The 21,820-nt window shown below is 44.1% G+C and overlaps 1 protein-coding gene and 1 long non-coding RNA gene across 14 annotated transcripts in view; one reads left to right on the forward strand and one right to left on the reverse strand.

Annotated features, from left to right (window-relative positions):
• The window catches only part of LPP (LIM domain containing preferred translocation partner in lipoma), a 628,839-nt gene extending 616,558 nt beyond the window's left edge, over positions 1-12,281 (reverse strand). For 6 of the 13 annotated variants that reach the window (XM_073231939.1, XM_073231938.1, XM_073231925.1 and 3 more), the window contains exon 1: positions 12,143-12,281. Coding sequence is in view for 1 of the 13 variants with exons in the window: in XM_073231922.1 (XP_073088023.1) it covers positions 11,967-12,060 (94 nt within the window). In the remaining 12 variants the exon portion in view is untranslated. Of the gene's footprint in view, positions 1-7,933; positions 8,088-11,966 lie in introns of all 13 variants that reach the window. The other 7 variants (XM_073231944.1, XM_073231932.1, XM_073231940.1 and 4 more) reach the window with 5 other exon arrangements.
• Positions 12,261-13,441, forward strand: LOC118973504 (uncharacterized). The gene is made up of 2 exons (XR_012129307.1): positions 12,261-12,400; positions 12,788-13,441. It is a non-coding gene; the product is annotated as an uncharacterized lncRNA (long non-coding RNA).
• The last annotated feature ends 8,379 nt before the right edge of the window (positions 13,442-21,820 follow it).

A 21,820-nucleotide genomic window follows, 5' to 3' on the forward strand; every position in this document is an offset into this window, starting at 1 on the left:
GTTTGCTGAATGTTAATTAAATACTTGGTGGTTGTTACCAACTGTGGTGATTAACTTAATTTTGAATTAAATAAGCAATAAATGCTTAACTGAAGTTCTATTAAATTTTACCCAGTGAGTAAGGAATATGAGGCTTTTAATTGACTTTAAACAAGATAGTTATGGCAAGTTAGTTGAATTTTTATTACCTGAGGATAACTGCCTTATTAAATTTAAATTGACTATTTTATTTGATAGAGAAATATATCATCTCTTCTTCCTATTTACCAAAAACATGCCCAGAAAAGGTTCACAGTTGTTCCAAACTGCCTGAATTAAGGTTTTGTTTTCTAGTCCTGCTTTATGAAGTTTATTCATCTAAGAATGAATGTAAGTGTAACAGGCAGGGTGGTCTAGGAAGGAGCCGTACATAAAACCAGGTGTCATATTTTCTAAACCAAAGTCGGACTCTGCTTTCGCAATGGAGATAAAATTTGGAGATGTTGTTTAGACAATATAATTGACATTTCCAGAATGTTACCGTGGCTTAAAAGTCTACTGATAAAAAACCTGAAATTAACTGTTCACAGAAATGGTGGAGGTGGCTCTGCCTCTGCACAGGCTGTGGGACTCTATAGATAATTAACCTCGCTCTTCTAGGGCTCAGCCACAGCCCTTGTTAAATGAAGTGGGTGAACTGAGATCACTGACTTTATTCATTTCCTTCTTTCTTCATAGTATGTGGAACCCCCTGGGACAGTGCCTGACACAGAGCACTAGTAGGTGCTCAATAAACATTGACCAAATGAAATGAATACCTAAGTAAGCAAAAGTTTAAGCAACCCAAAACACTAAACATTTTTAGCCCTTTTATACCCAGCTTCTCCAGACAAGACCATTTTTAAATAGTGCCAACTGGAAACTCACCCAAAGGGACACACAAACTCTAAACCACTACTTGGGAAATGTTTTTTAGTAATTAAGAAAAAACAAATTAAAACAACAATGAAATATCATGTCTTACATACTAATTTAGCAAAGAAAAATGCAAATTGTAAAAATAAATTCTGGTGAAGATATAAAGAAACAAGTAGTAGATTCACACACTGCTAATGACTGCAAATTAATGGTCTTTCAGGCGGCTGAAGAGCAGCTGGTATGAAAAGTAATAGAAATATTTTCTGCCTACCATTCTCTTTTGAAAGAACTTAAAACTTATTTAGCCATCTGATAAACATTTAGTTAAGATCTACCTGCTATGGGTCATACTGTATGGAGAAAGGTTACATGGCTAACAACTGGCAAAGCCATGATCTAAACCTGCCTGACTTTCCAACCATCCATGCATTTTCTATTACCTCCCTGAGGAGATAAGATATATATTCACATAATTACACAATTCAAGGAACAAAGTGGTAACTAGCCACGGTAAGGGAAAGAGGAAGTGCTACAGAAATAACTCTTTAGGATATAACTTAGAGGGAAGTAAATGCTATTTGCCCACTGATATTTACACTACATTTTTTTAATTTGTTGAATTGTGTTTAATTTTTTAAAAACTCAAAGCTCTCCTAGTGCCCACATGGGTAATATTTAAGGCAGGATTTACTGATTTCAACAAATCTTTACTTACATAAAAGATAAATATAAAGCCCAGGCAAAAAGAAGGAAGAGCTCTTTCGTAGAAAACAGTAAAGAGGGTAACACAGTACACAGACAGGAAAGCAGACGTGCACTTCTGGGGGTTCAGGATTAGGGTTCTGGCTTCACAAGAGATTAGCAAGAGGTATCAGGTAGCATCAATGTACTTTAAATGAGTTCTTTTTCATTGTCTTTTGATAACATACTGATTAAACATTCAGAGGAGCTCAGTTAGGTTTCTCTAATACTAAGCGTATTCATAAAACTCAAGTTTTCCTTTATTACTTCATTTATATTAGTCATTCACACACACATTCACTCAACAAACATTTATTAAATGCTTACCACATATCAGGATCCACGATTGTAAGCACATTAGTATGAACAAAAGTTAGAGCCTGTCTCGGTGATCTGCACAGGCCATGAACAGGAGGAATGTGAAACGGCGCTGATAGAAAACTCAAGTTGATGTTCTAGTTCAACAAGCACAGGCCCTGAGCAACTCACTTAATCTTTCTCAGACTCACATTCTTGAGCAGCAAAACTTGGACAGCAATAATAAGTACTCCCAGGACTATGGAGGATTTACCTATAATTTGTAGGAAAACACATGATTAACTGTAAAGCACTATAAAATGGTGACTAGTAGAAAGTGTCTTCACTATCTTGGTAGATTCTTTAGGTCAGGACTGTCAGGCTGGCCTATGCCACAGAGATCTCCCTGGTAGTAACTTATTAGCACCAAAATGGTTGTTTTATCACTACTATCAGCATTCTCAGTGTTTAATCATCTATTATTTTACTCTCTCTGTCTTCTGATCACTCTGGCTAATAGGATCCTGAGGAGCCAAATGAAACAGGACCCCCATGAAAGACTTAATAAGTGTTTTTTCCCAGGAAGAAAGGATGGGAGTGAAGGAGGGAGGGAGGAAAAAAAAAGTCAGGGTTGATAGATCTTAAGACCTTCTAGATCAAGTCTTCAACCAATGTCTGCGTTTTCACTGTAGAAGTCTAATCAGCCACTGCTTGAATTATCTCTCCAGTGATTAGAGATTCAATAACTACAGAAAGAGCCAATTCCATTCAGAATGAAGAGATTTCATGGAATTCTTAAAAGATAAAAAGAGCACCCATGCACACTACACAGTCACGTTACACACTACATTATTGCCGATAAAGCACCATTTTGGAATTTCTCTGGTTCTCACAAATGCATTGTGCTCTATCTTATGATAGAATTTTCCTCTTGACAAACAGCCATCTCAGCAACCATGTATTCTGTTCACCTGTCTAAAGACACAGAGCAGAGGGTGGGATCACCCGGAGGTCAGGCTGAGCCAGGGCTGGCCTCAGGGTCTGTGTTTCCTCTTGGTTAAAGGAGAAGACTGGGTGACCTCTATTCTCCCTGTGAAATAGTTCTCACGTCTCTGCCCCAACTCTTCTCCAGTTCCCCTTTATCTTTTGCCTGGACTATTGCAGCACATTTTGCCATCTCTTGCACCCTTTCCTCCAAACCATCCTGCACACCGTAACCAACTATTTTCCTAAAGCACAGATCCAACCACCTGACTTCGCCACTTAATGCTCCTTTCAGAGTTCAGTCTCAGCTCCTCCATCAGTGATCAAGACCTTTCTCTAAGCCCTCAACCCACCTTTCCACCCTCATGTCCATGGCCTCTGCACAGGTCATCCCCAGTGACTACGTTCCAGGGCATTGTACTTTCTCACCTGTGTCTCTGTCCATGTTATTTCTCTTGTTTATCCTTCCTCCTCCAGCCCATCAAACAAAAGCCACTTGTCCTTCAAGGCCCAATCAAATGACACTCTTTCTGTATGTGAAGTTTGCCCCAAGTCCCTAGAGTTTGTCATTCAGAGCCAGCAGATAGTTTTTGCATTCATGTTTCCATCCCCCAAACACTGACTATCATTTTACTCATCCATTCACAGGTATACCTGGCACATGGTGTCCAATGAATGAATGCATGAATCCATCAAATCAGTGGGCAGATTTTATCTTTAGGTTCTCTCCAGTTATAATTACTGGAACCCTAATTTCTCCAAGGGAAGCTGCTCAGCTGTGCAAGAAGAGCAATTTTCAGGGTGGAAGTGACTAGACTATTGAAAGGCTGACCTATCTTTCACCTCATTCTACAGAGAAGGTGCCACTTACCCTCCAGGTCCCTGCAGAGTTTGCCTTTCCCATGAGCCACGCACACCCCACCTCTGGGTGGCGACTCCCCACTGCAGTTCCTGAAAATGATTCCTTTGCAGACCAAACAAGACAGAAGCACCAGGTGCCAACTAAGTTTTTTCTTTCTGGGCACTAAACAAGAACCAGCCTCAGTGGAAACTCATTAGGAAGAATAAATGCCGGTTAACCCTGGTGACTGAGGCACAGCAGTTAGTACCACACTGGGATCCCCCAGTTAAAGTCAGAGATCATTATCAACATGGGCAAGTGCACGGGAAATAACAGACTCCAACATCCCGCTAAAGTACACACAGAGAGAGAATCAGGTCTTACTTCTCAAGTATTTAGCAGCCAGAGCAATTTTCCGGACCTACTGCATCTTGGATTAAGTCTTCCTGACCTTCAGTGTCTAACCCAAGGCCCAGCACTGCCAGCCAGCTTCTGCCCATATTTCAGTGGACTTGCACACCCCATCAGTCCTCCATTTGTACCATTCTCCTGGCACCTTCTTACACTCTGGACAGGTATTAACATGTTTTTATCCACCCAAAATTAACATGTTTTTATCCACCCAAATAAAGTCTAAGTGCCTACAATCTTGACATCCCATTCAAACATCCCCAAATTTTACCTTATAAAAGTAGTTCACTGAACGAACATTTCTGGAGCACCTAGCACCTCCTCTAACAAAAACAGAGGATGTCTTTTGAGTCTTTCCCTTAGGCCCGGCCTTAGGCACATTACTTGTACCACCTCACTCAATATTCGCCTACAGGTAGGGTGCCACACAGTTTGTCCTGAGTATCAGAACACCTCTGATCCCACTTTGCAGATTGCACTGTTCTCAGCAGTGGTGCCCTCATTAATAAGAAGCCTAAAAGTAAGTCGGCAAACCAAATCATGCCTGTGGCCACCCCGAGGAGCATCCTCCATTAAGTGGTACAGCTAGGATTTGAACTCAGATCTGTCTGAGTCTAAATCTCACAATCTCCACCAACAGGGTAAGGTTTCATCGCTGGGTGCTAGATGCCATGCTGGGTACCAGGAACTACCACCCATGCACACTACACAGTCACGTTACACACTACATTATTGCCAGTAGAGCACCATTTTGGAATTTCTCTGGTTCTCACAAGTGCATTATGCTCTATCTTATGATAGAATTTCTATTTGAGGTAACTGAAGCTCAGGGAGGTTCCGCAACTTCCTTAAGATCCCAGGATGGGTGGGTGGCTCAGAACAGGTCTTATACAAAAAGCTTCTGGTGATGGTACTGCTGAAATGATAGCAGAGTGAAGCACAGATCCTCAGGATTCCCATGTCTCCAACCTGAAACTCAGTTACCTTCCAACGTCACAGAAACAGGCAGCAAATGCTACTAATTGGCAAACAATGAAATAATAAAGCAGTTTCTCACCTGGGTATAGAGCTTGCTAGGAGTTTACATCAATTCTCATGCTCACCTGCAGAAGTTAAGGAGCAGGACAGGAGCTTGGAACATGGGAGTCTGATTCTCATTCTGCTACTTAAGACTGAACACCCCATAGGAAGGCTTCTTCACCCCTGAATTCTTGCCCACACTCTGCAAGACAAGACTGACCCATCTGTTGGATTGCAACTGGGAGCTAAGTAATAAAGATGATTGTAAAATGCCTTTGCCACATACAAAGTGCTATGAAGCCTATAAAATACTAATGGGCTCTGTGAGATGAGTTGTGATGGGCAGGTTTAAGATGGAAGGAAAAAAACAGGGGAATCTATCCTGTAATGGATCTAATACTGGAGGCCTGAAAACCTTTAGGCAAGCAAAACTACATAAAAATAAAGGAGACTGTTGGGGTTGGGGAGGGGCTGTTACCAGCAAGGAACCTTGAAGTCATGCTACAGTCAGGAGCTTGGTGCTTTCAAACAAGTGACAGGTATAGTGGCAGTAAAAGAAATAAATCCCAAACCACACATTCAAACCAAGCTGTCTTAATCACTGTTTTCCAAGTGCAAAGCACAAGGGTCAATCCCAGTAACAATGATCTCCAATTTATATCCCCTCCCAAATTCTCCAAAAGCAAAGGCCCTGGGGATAGGGGGCAGGGTGGAGAAGGAATGTGTTCGGCCAGGCTCAACAGACACAGAAGCAAAACACCTTTGAAAGAGGGCTGGCACAGGAGTGATGGCCACAGACAGCCGTCTGCAGCTCAGCTGACAAGGCTGTGATGGAGCTGTCTGTCCCTCTCCCAGGTCCTTGGTTGCCTCACCTGCATAATGAGGGATTAGTTCACTCTGGCCACGAAGGCCCAGCCCACACTTCCTGGGCAAGAACTGGCTGCCAGCTCACTGATTCTCCTACTTCCCGCAAGCTTTGGTCACATAAAGTTTATTTCAGTCAAGGCTGATAAGCTGGCAAATAATTAGAAGGACAAGAGTAGGAACCAGCTGCCTGATATATGAGTCTAACAGCAAACAGCTTCTGAAATCCACACTTCTCTCTCTACTTGGCTGACCTTACAGGCCTGGGCTCTCCTGCCCTGGGACATTTCAGCAGCCTCCTACGTGGGGTCCCTGCCTCTCATTTTGACCTGCTCTCTGAAACACAGATCCAACAACACACTCCTTTGCTCAAAAAATAGCAGAGCCCTCTGCGGCCACCCCGCTCGCCTCCACCACCACCACCTCCACCACCTCCACCACCATCCTTGTTCCTCCTGCCAGTCCTTCTTTACTGGCTAACTCTCCCTAGCCAGTCACCTTTCACAGCAACCTCCAAACACACCCTTCCATTCACCAAACACTCCTAGGCCTCAGGACTGCAGATAGATATCAACATCTTTCTGCCTGAAAAGGTCTTCCACCCCTCTGCCCATGAAGTCCTACTCACTCTTCAAAACCCAAACCAAATGTCTTTTCCCTGAGCATCCACCTGTCCTCCAGGTGGTTGGAAACTCTATGGAGAGGCCTGGAACTCTAGGCAGAGAAAATGGCATCCAAAAAGGCACAGATTAAGAAAACAGAGGAATGTTCAAGGACAGTACCACCACCTGGCTGTGCAAGGGAAACGTGAAAGAACAGCTGCAATTGCAATTACTCATAGGACAGCTAGTCTGGAGACTCCACTCTACACTCCCAGTCCCTTATCTTGACCCTGACATGGGACTGCCCAATGCCACCTGTGGCAGCTCTATCATAGGTGATTTCCAATCCAGTCCTGGGACTCCACAGGTCCAAGCTTCTGGGTCAGTAAAAATAGCCCCTCTCCACCATCATGCTATTGCGTGGTTGCAGAGAACTAAGTCAATCCCCTTCTTCATCTAACCAATATTCCCAGAGTGCCTACCATGAGTGAGGCACTCTTCTGGGCACTGGGAATATGGCCATTAACAAGTAGGCATCCTTGCAATCCTCATGAAGCTAACTTTAAAGTGGAGGGGAGACTAAAACTAACAGATAAACCCAAGTGGTGATGGGTGATCATACTGTGTCAATAAAGTTGTTCATTAACAGTTACTGAACATTGTCAGGGTACCAGAGGTGAGAGGGATTCAAAGAGGAGGAAGCCAAAGTCTTATTTACTTTACTGGGGGCCACTCCTAAAGTCTGTCTCCTCTCACCTGAAAGTGTCTCTATCTGTAAGTCACAGAAGTGCAAAGGACCCACCCGAGGCAGGTAAGCCACAGGAAGGACTTGAGTTGACCCCTCAGAGTCCTGAGCCAGAAAGCCATCATGGAGGAAAGGATCTGCAGGACACAGGGAAGGGCAGGACCCAAGAGAAGCTGTTTGGCTCAACTCCAGAGGACACGTGGCCTTGTCCCAGGAACCACAGATCAAGGGTAATGGCTGCAATCAAGACTTCCAATTCCCTACTTTATTTAATTGCCCCAGATGCCCCTCTATAGAGATACATAAAATCTTCATCATCACAAGGACTGGGAGGCAGCAAGAGTGGGGACAGATGGTTTGCTAGAGAGCTCTGTCCTCACCAGTTAGGTCTGGGGAGAAGACACCCAAAGGGTAGAGGGAATGGCAGCATCTTGATAGAGAAGGGGCTGGGGCAGCACCCGTGAGGGTCTGAAGAAGGCTCCCCACCCATATAAACCTTTGGGACCCCATCAGGGCCCAGGGAATGTGTACCAAATCAAATTCCAAGGAAGAAGGCTGAAAAACAGTGTTGATTTGCACTTGTCATCCTGTGGGCACGAGGAGAGCGCTGAGGATCAAGCGCAGGTTGGAAAGCCAGTCATGTCTCTTGGAATGTAACCTAATTTCACCAAGCTTGTCTTCTCATCTGCAAAATGACATGGGTCGTCACAAATCCTGTTTTAATGGGTCAGCATGACAAGCCCATGGTAAGCATTCAAAATTTTTTCAAAACTATATTACTGTTACTGTTATTGTTATAAAAAAGAATAGAAAGATTAACATTTTCTAGCCCCAATTCTGTGATTTACCTGCTTCCAAGCATGACTCCCATTACCTCTCTAGCTACCCACCACCCTATTTGTAGAAACTCAGGAGAGGTGGAGTCCTCATCAATCCATCCGTGCCTTTTTTCATTTCTGTGCCTGCACTAGGAATGCACTGGCCATTCCACCACGCCTCCAGGCATCCTAGAGCAGACTCCAATGACACACTTCTATTCCTTTCTCCCTTCCCCTCACCTCTGTGTCATACACATCTTGAATCCCATGAATTTCCACCCAGACAGAATTCCTGCACGCAGCATACATTAAGTCCCCCTTTCTCACCTCAATTTCTTCAAACAGTGTGCAGGCTCCAGTGCCATATTCTAAGAAAAGTCACCACCCAGTGCACACACTGAGCTGCTCAAACTCCCAATTACTGACCACGGTCAAAGTCTCAGGTTCACTTAACCAGTTACTAAAGGCATCACTGTACTTCCTGCATTTCCATTCAAATACCTAATCTCAGTGCCCTTCCAGAGCCTCTGCCCAGGCTTGTTCTCAAGTCAATCTCTAGAGAAGCATTTATGACCCTTATAGCCTACAAGATAAATTTAAATCTACTTAGCAAAAAATAAAAGTCCTCCCTTTCTCCACTTCCCACAGCCCCCTTCATGCTGGCCATTCCAAACACAGCCTCAAGAATACATTTTCCCTATGTCTGCATATGTCTAACAGGTCCACCTCTTACCTATCCTTCTTCCACTTGGGCTACTCCTACTTAGCCCAAAAGACATCATACACATCTGTGTATCTCTTGGTAGCTGCCCTGAATTTGACCCTCCTGTGGGCAGCCAAAACATACCCCTATTACAGCGCATACACATGAGTGTGCATGCACACACACACAAACACACACAGAGGTGATCCTTAAGGACAGGCACCATGTCTCATCTTTGTACTCACAGGGCCAGCCAATTCTGGCTCACAGTAGGCAGGCTTGAGAACTGGAGTGCTTCATGGATTGCTCTTCTCCTTTCTGTGTAAAAGCAATTGTGTGCTCCATCCTCTAGTTTCCCCATGTTACCTGGCATCTTCTATCTCCCTGTCCATTTTCTATTTGATGCAGCAAATCACTCCAGGCTAAGGGGACTTCACAGTCCTCATGAGTTACACTCTGCCCTTGACCAAAGACCCATCATCATTCCAGCACCTTCAGCCATATTTCTGAAATCAAATCCAAACAGACTCTTCCCTGTACCCCGTTCCCAACACTTGCTAGTTCCACAGCGGGTATGAAACGACCAATATGGGTAAAGTTCCATATTAACACCACAAGCCAAGTTCTGGGTTGTAATTTTGAGCACATCTCTAATTAGCTGGGACACCTTGGACAAAGGTTAAAGTGGAGATGAGACTGTCACCCTGTCCAATTCTCAGATTTTTGAGATCCACATGGAATATCTAAAGGCAAACTGTTTTATAAAATGCAAATCATTGTACATTCATAAAGAGTATGATTAACAAATTTTACCAAATCTAAACCATCAATTCTAAGATGTATCATTATCAATTTAGAATGAAAACCTGTTCAAGTATGACACATCTGTAAAGATGACCCAATTTCAAGGATATTAAAATGCAAAAAAAGTATGTTTTAGAATTGATGAAATACAATATATCTGTCTCAAAAATATACAGGAATCTGCCACAAAACATTCATATTCAGCAATGGCATGTAAGTGCTCACTAATATATATCAAGTAAATGAATGAACATCCACTGCTAATATTCTTAGGTCAGATTACTGTCTGCCTTTCTTACTGGAATGGGCAGGAGGAAGCTTCCCAGTGCCTGCTCCTCTCCTATCATGTCTCAGCATGTTCAAAACCCTCAAATGATGATTTCAAGTCATATGCAGACTCCCAAGAGCCTGGCACTTTGAAGGACTCGCATAATGAAGCCTCCTCTTCCATCAACCACTGCCTGGAACTGACTGCCTACTTCTCCCAGAGCAATGACCTCTCCACTAGAATATGTCACCCAAAAAGGGTCTTACTCAGCCCCAGCCATATCAACCAGCTCAGCAACCCAGCTTCTCCTCCCTCTGCCCATTTCCAAAGCCAACTGTAGGCCCGCCCACTGCTTTCAGGCCCAAGGCCCAAGGGCTATACTCTTAACCATTCAGACAGCTAATCCCAACTGCTTGTGTTCCATCTAGAGTCTAGACTATAAAGACCTGGATGTTAGGGTTGGGAGACTGCCTTGCAAAGATTAAATGCAATATACACACTTGTCATTTTAACTGACCCCTGGCTGGGAGGGACCCTGGAAGGGCACAGTCTGATCATGCAGTAGAGAGAACCTTTACTTTAGAGTTCTGGCCACCACCATCCACCATTATTCACTGTAGGCTCCAGAACCAGCACTCACCCTCTTTGGGTCTTTCCATTTGTTTCTCTACCTGTAGGTGGAATGGGGAGCTGCCTTCTCTCCTTCCACTTAAAGGCTATCATAAATACACACACGAGCTGGGAGAACTAAGCCATTAAGTTATTAACACCTTAGAATGAGTTTTATTGAGAGGCAAACAACATAGAAAAGGGGGATATGGAGAGAGAAAGGGTATTGGAAATAAAGTGAGTCTGGCCCTTGGAAAGTAGTTCAGGGATGACCCTAAATGTTTGCATTTTGTGTTGGGGCGGGAAGGCGGTGGATCCCTGGTTAGGAAAGGGGAGCCAGAGAGAGCTTTCAACATCCTTAGCACACGGAGTCCAACTGCTCTGTCCCACTACTGAGGAACAATCCCATTGATTATCTCACCTCATGTACCCCTCCCACCAATCCCATGCCCCCAGCACAATGACATGAACAGTTTCATCTCCATTCACCGCATTTCATTTAACCTTCTCTGATCTAGTTTCCCCGTGCAAAATGGTTTTCCTCCATATTGCTGGCTGGCTCCAGAAAACTGCCTATCCTTCAAAAGCCCTGACCAAGCACAGACTCATGCAAAGGGCCATCTCTGACCAGTTCTTAGGGACCAGGAAATCAAACTCCTTTCCCTGAGCCCCTTAAAACTTCACCCATGCTTTTGCCCAGCACTTCGCACTTCATCTGGGTTCAAGTTTGGCCCCGCAGTCGTCTGCGCCCTCCTTGAGGGCAGGCACTGGGACGCTTCTGCCTCTCTGACCCAACACACCCAGCACAGCGCTTGTCACAGTGGGCACAGGAGAAATGCTTGGAGACAAGAAACTAGGAGTCGCGGGCCACTCATTTTTATTATGACTTGGCCTCTAGTGAGTGACTTCGGGGAGGCCGTCCTTCTCTCTCGGTCTCAACTGCCCCGACTGTAAAATGGGGGGACTCGGATGACTGAGTTCCTAGGCCCTTTCCACAGTGACAATTATGATTCCGCGAAAGCTCCTAGCGGCTGGGTGTGGCCCCGCCCCCTGGGCGCCCAGGAAAACCCAAGCAGGGGACGCTCAGGGGACGCTCAGGGGAGGCTCGAACCCCGCCCAACCCGAGATCAACGCTTCCTGAGAAACTCGGGGTCCCCCTCCCCCAGGACGTGCACCCCGTGATTGCGCAGCGGCCGGCACTTCCGCACCGCGGGCCCTGCGGCCCGGCCAAGGCGCGCACTCGGTGCCCTGCGCCCCGCGCTCCAGCCACCCCGGAGGCGCTCGCGCCTGGGGAGCGCTGGGGGTTCCCGAGGCGCCCGCGGGCGGAGGGTGAGGGGAAGGAAGGAGGATTTGCAACAATACCTCTGGGAGGAGGCAGCCGGGGCAGCGGCGGCGGCGGCGGCTGGAGGCGGAGGCAGAGGCAAAGGAGGAGGTGCCCGGGCACTCCCCTTCCCATTGTCCCCAGCCCCGGACAGGCCCGGCCCCGCGCCCCGCACCGCGCCCCGCGCCCGGGCCCGAGCCCTGCAGCCAGCCCTTACCTTGCAGCGCCCGGCTCTCCCCTGCTCGCTAAAGCTATTTATCCCGGGAAAGCTCGCGCGGGCCCGGGAACGAACCCACAGACAAAAAGTGAAACTTCGGCAGGGCTGGAGCGGCTGCTGGTTGGTGCCTTTCCCCCTCCTTCCTCCCCACCGTCCCCACCCCCTCCCCTCGGTCTCCCGTGCGGTGCCCTGAGAGCTGGAGGCTGACGTCAGGGGCCTGAATTCCTGACTTTGCCTGCACGCATTTGTCCATGTAAGGTATGGGAAGGCGTGTGCCCACTGGGCCGCGGCGCCACACTCGCCGGCCGGGGGAGGGGCGCCCGCCGCGGGCCGGGGCTTTGCCAGAAGGTGGGTGCACAGAAGGCCTTTTATTTCCTGGGAGGAAAACGAGGAGACGCGAGGATGCCGGGAGCGTATAGAGGAGGAAGGGGAAGAGAGGTGTGGAGGCTTTGCCTGCCCTGGAGGAAGAGGAAGGGTATGTAGAAAGAGGAAGCTGCCAAGTCGAGGGGCTTCTAAAGAAATGAGGGAAACTGCATGTACTATTAAAGAGCCAGATTGGGGTGCTGAGCCTGACCATTAGAGAACCAGCCATGGAATCAATACCCTTCCGAGACTTTGCTCCTAAGCCCCGCCCTTTGTTCCCAGTAAGACTCAAAACAAGCTGAATGCCAGAGTTGCAAAGACCAACTTCCAACTCGTCCACTTCACACGTGCGAAAACTGAAGCCCTCGGAAGAGAAATGACTTGTACAGGGTCATACACGCCACAGATCCAGTCGCGGGACCCAGGTGCTCAGCCTCTCAGCGGTGTTCCCGGGGCCCTGACGCCCTTCCTACCCCTGAGTAGCGAAGCTGGACAGATGTCAGCAGCAACTCAGACCACCCTGTAAAGATATCTCGAACTTCCGTGGCCCTGGAGTCAGTTCCTGGAAGGTTCTGATCGACTGTGAGCCCTGAATAGCAGTGGTGATCAGTTGCTTCAGTGCAGCTTCCTCTGGTGCTCAAATAAAGGAACCCCTGGACCGTAAGGTTTACTTCTCAGCCCTATCCTAAAGCCCAAAAAGCTTACTCTGTGCTTACAGCTTCAAAAAGTTCTGCGAACTCGGTGAATAAATTTGGTGAGATTTTTTGGGCCAAGAAAAAAGTGCAGAAATATATATTGCACTATTTATTGAGTACCTTCTTAAAGCAAGGTGCTTGAATTCAGGCATTCCTGGGTTCAAATTACTTAACCCTCTCAATTTCTCATCTACACATATGAAAAGAACTGGTGTGAATAAAGGTAAACTTGTTCTTGAAAGGTTCAGGTCTGATTTTTTTCCTCTGCCATTTGTAAATGTGAGCAACCGTGAGAACCACCATTTACTTTTTCAAGGGGTTAAATGTGCAGCAGTCACTGCCTGGAAGGCACACCAATGCCTAGGACCTTGTTTCCTTGTGTTTTTAGCCTACTGATACCTAAAACAATAATCCCACCCCTCAGCACATCATAAAAGCACTTTTTCGCTAGTGTATTAGATCTTCATGTTACATAGGACAAATTGTAGTCTTACTTTTACATTGAGGAAAAAACTCAGGTTAAGTGACTTGCCCAAGAAAATAAAAGACCAAGGGAACACCTGATCTCCCTGTCCCATCCAGGTCCCCTGACTAATCTCATGATTTTTTTCCACCAGCTCTGAGACCCTGACCTCCAGCAGGACCTAATTCTCACTTAGAAATGCTGAGAATACACTGTGAGTTACCTATTCATGAAACTTGCAAAACTTGGCTCTCCTGGAATTTCTTGGGATTTTTTTTAAATCAAGAAGTAAATAAATGTAGAAACACATATTATTACACTGACCATTTATTGAGCATGAATTCAGACATTCCAAATTACTTAAATTCAAATTATTTAATCTCTCAATTTCTCATCCACACATACAAAAATATAAAAAGAGTGGCAAACAAAGTCAAGAGTTCCTATTTCGTACAACAATGAAAATTCTTCTCTTGGCAGCTAATATAGTTTGAAATAGAAAATATGTGATCTTAAAGAGAGTTGGTTCTGGGGTTTTAAAAAGATCATATCCCATTACAACACAAACCAATTTTATTGTCAGCATTTTAGCAAACCCATGTTCTGAGTGCTAGTGTTTAAAATGAAAAAATCCTGGATCACACAAAGTGAGAATGGATTCACCCAATCCTCAGCAGCTATAACGGGACTTGACCAACATGTCTTCCACCCCCCCAACCCCCAGTAACCCACTTATAAAGAATAATAGGGTTCTAATGAGGATTAATAAGCTTTAATAAGGTATAATTAGAGTCATTCATTTCCTCCATCATACACATTATAAGACTGCTGTGTTGGATCCAGTAATTATGTTAAAACTGTTGTATGGGTGTGTTGGGGGAGGATCACTATTTTTTCTGCTGAAATATTTATGAATTGCTCAGGTAGGCACAGTGTTAACACAAGCATTATATAAAGTTAATCACATGAGAAATTTCAACTCATGTGACACTCATCAGGAGTGTAAGAGGCAAAGTGATAAATTGGATGCTTGGCAAAGCGCACGCAATGTTATCATCCGAACAACCCCGGATCACAAGCCTCACGCTCAGGCGCTGATCTGGCTTCCTTTGTATTCTCACTCTTCTCACCATCCCTGTTAAACCTGCTGGGTGCAGGGGCTTGGGAAAGAAGGAAAAAGTGTGTAAATTTGCAGGCCTCATGCTAGAGAAATACAGGCTTACCAATTCAGAGATGGAAAGCATGGGATTTCAGGTGGGTCAGAGGTCACGAAATCCAAGGATTACACACTGGTGGCATTCATGTCAGTCTTTTGTGCATATGATAGGATAGGCAGAAGATTCTTCATATACATTTCATTTAACCCTAAGAAAACCTTTCTGGGTTGACATTTTTTTCTCTGTTTTGCCAATGAGGAAAGTAAAGCCCAGGGAGGAGGATAAGTAGCCTGTTCTCAGTGCAGAGCTAGCAAGTAGGTAAGCTGAGATACCCCACTGAGCCCGGTTGGCCTGGCGCTCTGCTCACTTACTGCTGGGTTACCATCTGGTCTCAGATGGAACACTCCAATGTGCAGAATTTCTAATGTCCCACAGCTAACAAAGGGGAAAAACTGTGAAGAGGCTACTGGAGAAATAATAAGGACAAGAGGGGCGTGGAAGGCAGAAGGTCAGTACAAACCTGATGTTGCCACTTCCTAGCTTAAAGCCCATCAGGACAAACTGCTGTGGTTTGCACAGCCCTTCATCTTCATTTCTGCCAGTCCTTCATGTGCCCACACCCTCCAGCCAATTGAAGTTCTAGTGGTTTCCCAAACACTTCTTACCGATCTCTTATCTGCCTTTACATGGGTTCCCCTTTGTCCCAGGAACCCTGTTCCTTCTCCAGCTATCTGGCAACCCTTACTTTACCTAATCAAACCCTGCTTAAATACCACCTCCTCTAAAAGGCATTCCTGCCTCTACAGCCACCTCCAGTGGATGCATTGCCCCTACAGACTGCTCCGGCCACACTGCCTACCCTCAATTCCTGTGCCTCTGGACCACGTGTTGGTCACCTTGTCTTTCTGTGCTACTGGACTGAGAGTCTAATTCATCTCTGAGTACTTAATACAGTGCCTGCCTTTATCATGGTGGGCATTCAAGTGTGGTTTTTCTTCTTCTTCTTCTTCTTCCTGCTCCTGCTTAAAGGCAGAAAAAGATAGAGAAGGTACAAGGCCTTGGCATTCAAATAAAATCAAATACTTCCTCAAGAGGTGAGGCCTGGATGTAAGCAGACCAGCGGAAAAGAGAGGAAGAGGCAAAGGAGCCTGAGCATTTGGAAGCAGAACCAGGACTGTCATAGTGGGTGGAGGGACAAAGGAGAAGATGGTCAGTAGTCCTTTCCTTGCCCTAAGACTTCTGTGTAACATCATGGCAAGTCACTTCCTCTCTGGTCTCAGTTTCTTTATTCATACAATTAAGTCCTTAGGCTTGATGTGCCCCAATACTCTCCCAGCTTTTCAGTTTGATGCTACTTTCAAGCTGTTGACTAAATTCATCTTCCCAAAGAACATCATGTCACATTACACTCTGAAACTCGTAAAGATTCCATGATATCAAACCAAATGAAGTCCCAACTCTTCTGCTCCTTTCGGCTTCCATGATCAAGCCCTAATGTTCTTTTCCAACTGTAGAATGTACCTCCAACTCCCCACTGTCACCACCATCACCACCACACCACCACACACACAAACACACACACACACACACACACACACACACACACACACACACACACACACACACACACACACACACACACACAGTGCTCACACACACACAGTGCTTCCTATACTTCTCCCCCCTCTGGCTTTTTCTTATTTAGTTTTCTCCTCCTGAAGTACTTTCCCAGGCTCAGCTCCACAGATGTAGATTTTACCTGTCCTGCCATCTTCCCCTCAAGGAATCTTCTCTCTGTTGCCCATTCCCTCCAGACCTTCTCCTTTGATATGAAAATGATTTCTCTGTCTTCTAGGAGAGGTACCTACTTGGTTGTCCCATTGCTTTGTAGTTTTTCACAGGTGTGTTTGATCTCCTTCCAAACATAAAACCTTTTATAGAAAGCTTCATAACTTTCTCCTTCCCACCTCAGGCAGTACGTAGGACTTATAACCAAATGTTACCCAGTGAGTGAGTGAGAGCATGAATCCTTCACCACAGCTAGAAAAACAATACAATCGATCCCCTCTCTAGCCAAGATTAATCCTGTTATCTTAGACCATGACTGTGGGCAAGACCCACCCTGGACGGAATGAGGGAGGAGAGGATTTATATTTGACATCCATTAAAATGTACCCTGAGAACACTGTTCTAGTCCTCACATTTACCCTACATAACTTTCATAAATTACCTAAAGATAATGTTCTGTTATAAGTGCAGACATGGAACTAAATAAAGCCTTGGCTATTTTTCAACTTTACATCAAATATTCTTTAAAAACAAAAATACCCAAGATCATCTTTGACCAGAAAGAATGAAACACAACTGACAGTTTTAATATTTGATTTAATATTTGAGGTATCCTGCTCTCTAGTTGGGTTTAGTCCCAAGACTATTGTACCTGTGTGATTCAAACAAAACCTTGGTCTGATCACATAAGCATCAGCCTTTTGTGAAGAGATGAAAAACTTGGTATGGTGGACAGTAGCAGTGGGCTTTTAGTAAAGGGAACATTAAAGATAATGAAGCAGTTTACCAAGGGTTTGTTTACTCTCTGTTCTTCACACCTTATCATATAAAAAATGATCTCAATATAAGAAAAGAAATATATCATCAGACTTCCTAAGAGAATGTTTTCTCCCTTTTATGAGTACTAGGTCTTTTCTTGAGGGAAAAATGTGTCACAAGCTACTTTCTTTATTGGTTTAGAGGAATCGAGTCAATGTGGGTGAATAATAGTATCTGCCCATAAGCTTCAGCAGTTTTACCCAGTTTTTAAGCCCAGTTTTTAGCGAGTGGTTGTAGAGTAAACACTGTCTGCATTTTGCCAGGTCAGAGAATCAGATGATCTGAATGTATTTTGGCCTATCCCAACGTAGCCCCCTGAACAAGTTTGCCAGCTTTTGACCTCAGGTAAGCCCAGAACATGGGAGAATTGTGACTATGCCTAGAAGCCAATGAAACTTCAGAGATCAGGCAAGTTCATTCTGACTGGGAGCTAGTCTATTATAGCAGAAATGTTGATATATGAACCTTTGATCCCTCTTGGGTCCGATACTGATTAAAGTTTCACAGAGGCTCAAACACAAGAGGAAACAGTATACACCACCTCTTAATTCTAACAATAAGTAGTTACTATGTGTACACCACCTTTTAATTCTTACAACAAGTAGTTACTAGGTGCATACCACCTTAATTCTAACAAGAAGTTACTATATGCCTACTGTTTACCTAGAAATACAGACTTGAGCAAAACACAGTACATATCCTACATGTAACAAAAAGATTATACATCAAACAAACTTCAACAGAAAGCACTCATGAGATAGCTTGGCAGAGACCTCCCAGCGGACCACTGGTTAGCCTGGACCTGCCACTGCAGGTCAGCCTCCTTTGATGGTGATAGAGCAGGAAATGATGAGCCTGGAGACATACCCGAGGGCCTTTCGGGGAACACAAACATAGAGCACACATTTTTGTCTTCATGCAATAGGAGGTAAAGGATGATGCCCAATGATTCATGGTCTGTGACCTTGTTCTGACAGCCTCATTGGATCATTTAGGAACTCAGGTAGAGTTGTGTGACAGATGAAGAAGGTCTGCTAATTCTAGGTGATCTGAGCATCTGGAGAGACACGTTAGGATGTGCTTTGCCTCATTCGTGCCTGCAATACACAGCCTCACCCTCTCTTAGAGAATCACGCAGATGTCAAGGCAGAAGACAGAGTCTCTACCCAACAATTGGGATTTGATTAGATTTGTATTTCCTATTGCAGTTTTAGGTGAATGAAAAGAGGTCCATGATATATATTTTGACAGCTTAATTGAAGTATAACTTATATAACATAAAATTCATTCATTTTAAGCATTCAAGAGATTTTTCATAAATTTATTGAATTGTATAACCATCACTGCATCCTAATATTAGAACAGTTCCATCATCCCAAAATGAAACTCTGCACCATTTTACAGTCATTACCCATTCCAACATGCATTCATATTTTTCAAGGATAATTTTAAGCAAAATTTTTCCACTATGTGCTTTCATTTCAATCACTAACACTAACATTAGATGGAGTTCCATTGTATGGTCACCAGAAAAATTCAAATGCATTTTGAATACACAATATTACCACAATTTTACCAAACACAAAAGAGAATAAAACCCTGACTAAAAATAGATATCCATAAAATAGATAACCATAGAGAATAGGTCAGTAATTGGTACTCACATCCCTAAAATGATTTTTTGAACCAATGGGACTAATGTTTTCACCTTTCCTTGGAACCTTACAAAGTCAACAATGTTATTTCATGCATTATAAAGACACATAGTATTATTTTACTGTCAGGATGACTCTTGGAGCACCATGCTCCTTAATATCTCACCTAAGGTCCTGATGCCCTGTGTTCCCAGGTCACCCAAGTGGCTGCACCTGTGTACCTTGAGGCTCAGATACTTGGGGCACTGAGAAGATGCTGGCTAAAGATCTAGCTTCCTTTCCTCTGACTAGTTTATTATAAATTACTCTTTGCCTGTACCACATGGCACAGTAGACAGAGAAAGAACCAGGATATCCTGAGCAGAAATGTAAGCTGTATGAATGTTGTTGGTGGCATTTGTAAATATCAAGTAGGACGGGTCACATTTTTTAGGTCCCCCACACCACTCACAGATGAAGCACTCAACCACATAACTGAACATAGGGGAGATGCTCAGGCTACGAGTCAAAAGACTTGGGTTTTAGTACCAACTCTGCTTGTAAAGGAATAACCCTGTACAAGTCATATCCTCTCCCAGGGCCTTGGTCATTCATTTATTCATTCATCTGCTAGATGCAGATCTACTGGATAAGCTATGGATTGGGTAAAATAATGAATGTGAAAGTACATAGCTAACTATAAACACCATGAAACTATGCTTATCAGGATTCACCATTCCCAGTACTGCTTTTCCTATCCCTGTGCAATCTTTTCAACACTGCCCTCAATTTAGCTTCCACTATTCTTTCATGGTCTTTTTGACCCTTAATTTGTTAACCTATTGGTAACAATGGATCTACTAAACCACAAACCGACTCAAATGCAATATATATTGTACCTTGGCTTCCCCAAATAAAGCATGAATAAGAAGACTTTTCAGCGTTAAGAGACTCTTACATGGAGAATTCCTGGACTGATATCTGAATGTTCTATGTGCTTTTCTTTAAGGAAAAACAAGTGGTTGCTGCATTGGGATGATGGCTGAATCTCCAATTAAGTTCTTTAAAGCACATGGCTTTGACATTTTATTCCTATCTCTGATTACAAGTAAAGGATCATGCTTGATCACCATGGCAGAGGTAGGAAGAAGAAACACATTTAATTTTGTTTCCTTCTATTTTATAATGACAAATCATTATAATTCAAAACTTACCTAAATTGCAGTGTCTCCCATTGTATGCGTCCCACTTAATCAAAAGGTAAGTGGCCTTCACTGGGGTACAGAATAAAGAGAAACAAGAACCTAGGACAGTTGCTTGTCTCTGTCACTAACTCATTAACTCCCTGTTCGGCTATGGGATGATAATCGTCCATACTCCTTCCAGAGAGTGTGTATAATGCCAGAAGCTCCCTCTGACCCAGCACCTTCTATCTTAAATCAAAGTCTACAAAATGACCCTTAATGATCTAACAAAGGGGCATTGCTAAATAAATAGGAAGACCATATGTCCCACTTAGCCTGGACAATCCCAACTTATACTTACTGTCTTAGGCTAATCATTAACATTTTCTTTCACTTTCAAAAGTGGCCCATTTTGATAATGGGGTTTTTTGGTTACTGTATAGCACAGTGCTTCTCCAGGTAAACATTTCTTGAGCACCTATCATTGTGGAAGCCCCTGAACAGGACATTTACTCAAACCAGTCATGAATTCTACTACGAAAGAACACAGTCCAATAGCTGTAGGTAAATACTTTACACAAAGAATAAAATCGTTGTATTTAGGGCTAGGGAGGAATCACTTCTAATTATTCTTGTATTCTCATTTTTAAAAATCCTTGTATTCTTGCACAAATATTTCAAGTACCTACTACAAAGGAGGCATTTGACTAACTATGAGGGACACAATAGGAAATAAAACATAGCCAAGGGATTTACTTGAGGCCAGCTGGGGTTATAAACTAATATATATGTACACACACACACAATTACTATATATTTACTACAGTATATTTTGACTTTATTTTACTATAGAGAGTGATTTGTGTCAAGATAAGGATGTGTCAGAGTACCATGGGAGCCCATAGGAGGGGCACTTTGGTCTTGGGGAGGAGGAGGGCAGAGAGGGTTTGCTGAAAGAAACCACAGCAGGGAATGGGTGGGAAGGGAGGGATAAAGGAGAAAAGGGGCATTATGACTAGCACACATAATGGGGGGGGGCATGGGGAAGGCAGTATAGCACAGAGAAGACAAGTAGTGACTGTATAGCATCTTACTACACTGATGGACAGTGACTGCAATGGGGTATGTGGTAGGGACTTGATAATGGGGGAATCTAGTAACCACAATGTTACTCATGTAAGTGTATATTAATGATACCAAAAAGAAAAAAGAAACCACAGGGAAGGTGAGACTGGAGAGGAGAACAGACATTAGTCAAGTGAGGAAACATAGGTGCTCCAAGCAAGGATACAACACAAGCAAAGACTGAGAATTGTGGGATCATAATAGGATCAGGGAATTAAAAATAGAAAATTATGGCTTGAGCATAGAATGTGGGGAGTATAAGAAAAGGTGAGCATATGCGGGAGGAAGCCATGGAGCTAGCACAATTTGGAGCAAGTTGGGGAGGGGACAGAGTTGAGAGAAAAGAGGAGGGAAAAGCACCAGGGTGTGGCAGAGCAGCTGGCCAGCTACCCTGGACATGACTTTATCCAGAGCTTATGAAGGGCCCTCCAGCAAGGGGTGGGATGCTCA

The sequence above is a fragment of the Manis javanica genome, chromosome 3 (assembly GCF_040802235.1).
Source record: "Manis javanica isolate MJ-LG chromosome 3, MJ_LKY, whole genome shotgun sequence".
Taxonomy (NCBI): domain Eukaryota; kingdom Metazoa; phylum Chordata; class Mammalia; order Pholidota; family Manidae; genus Manis; species Manis javanica.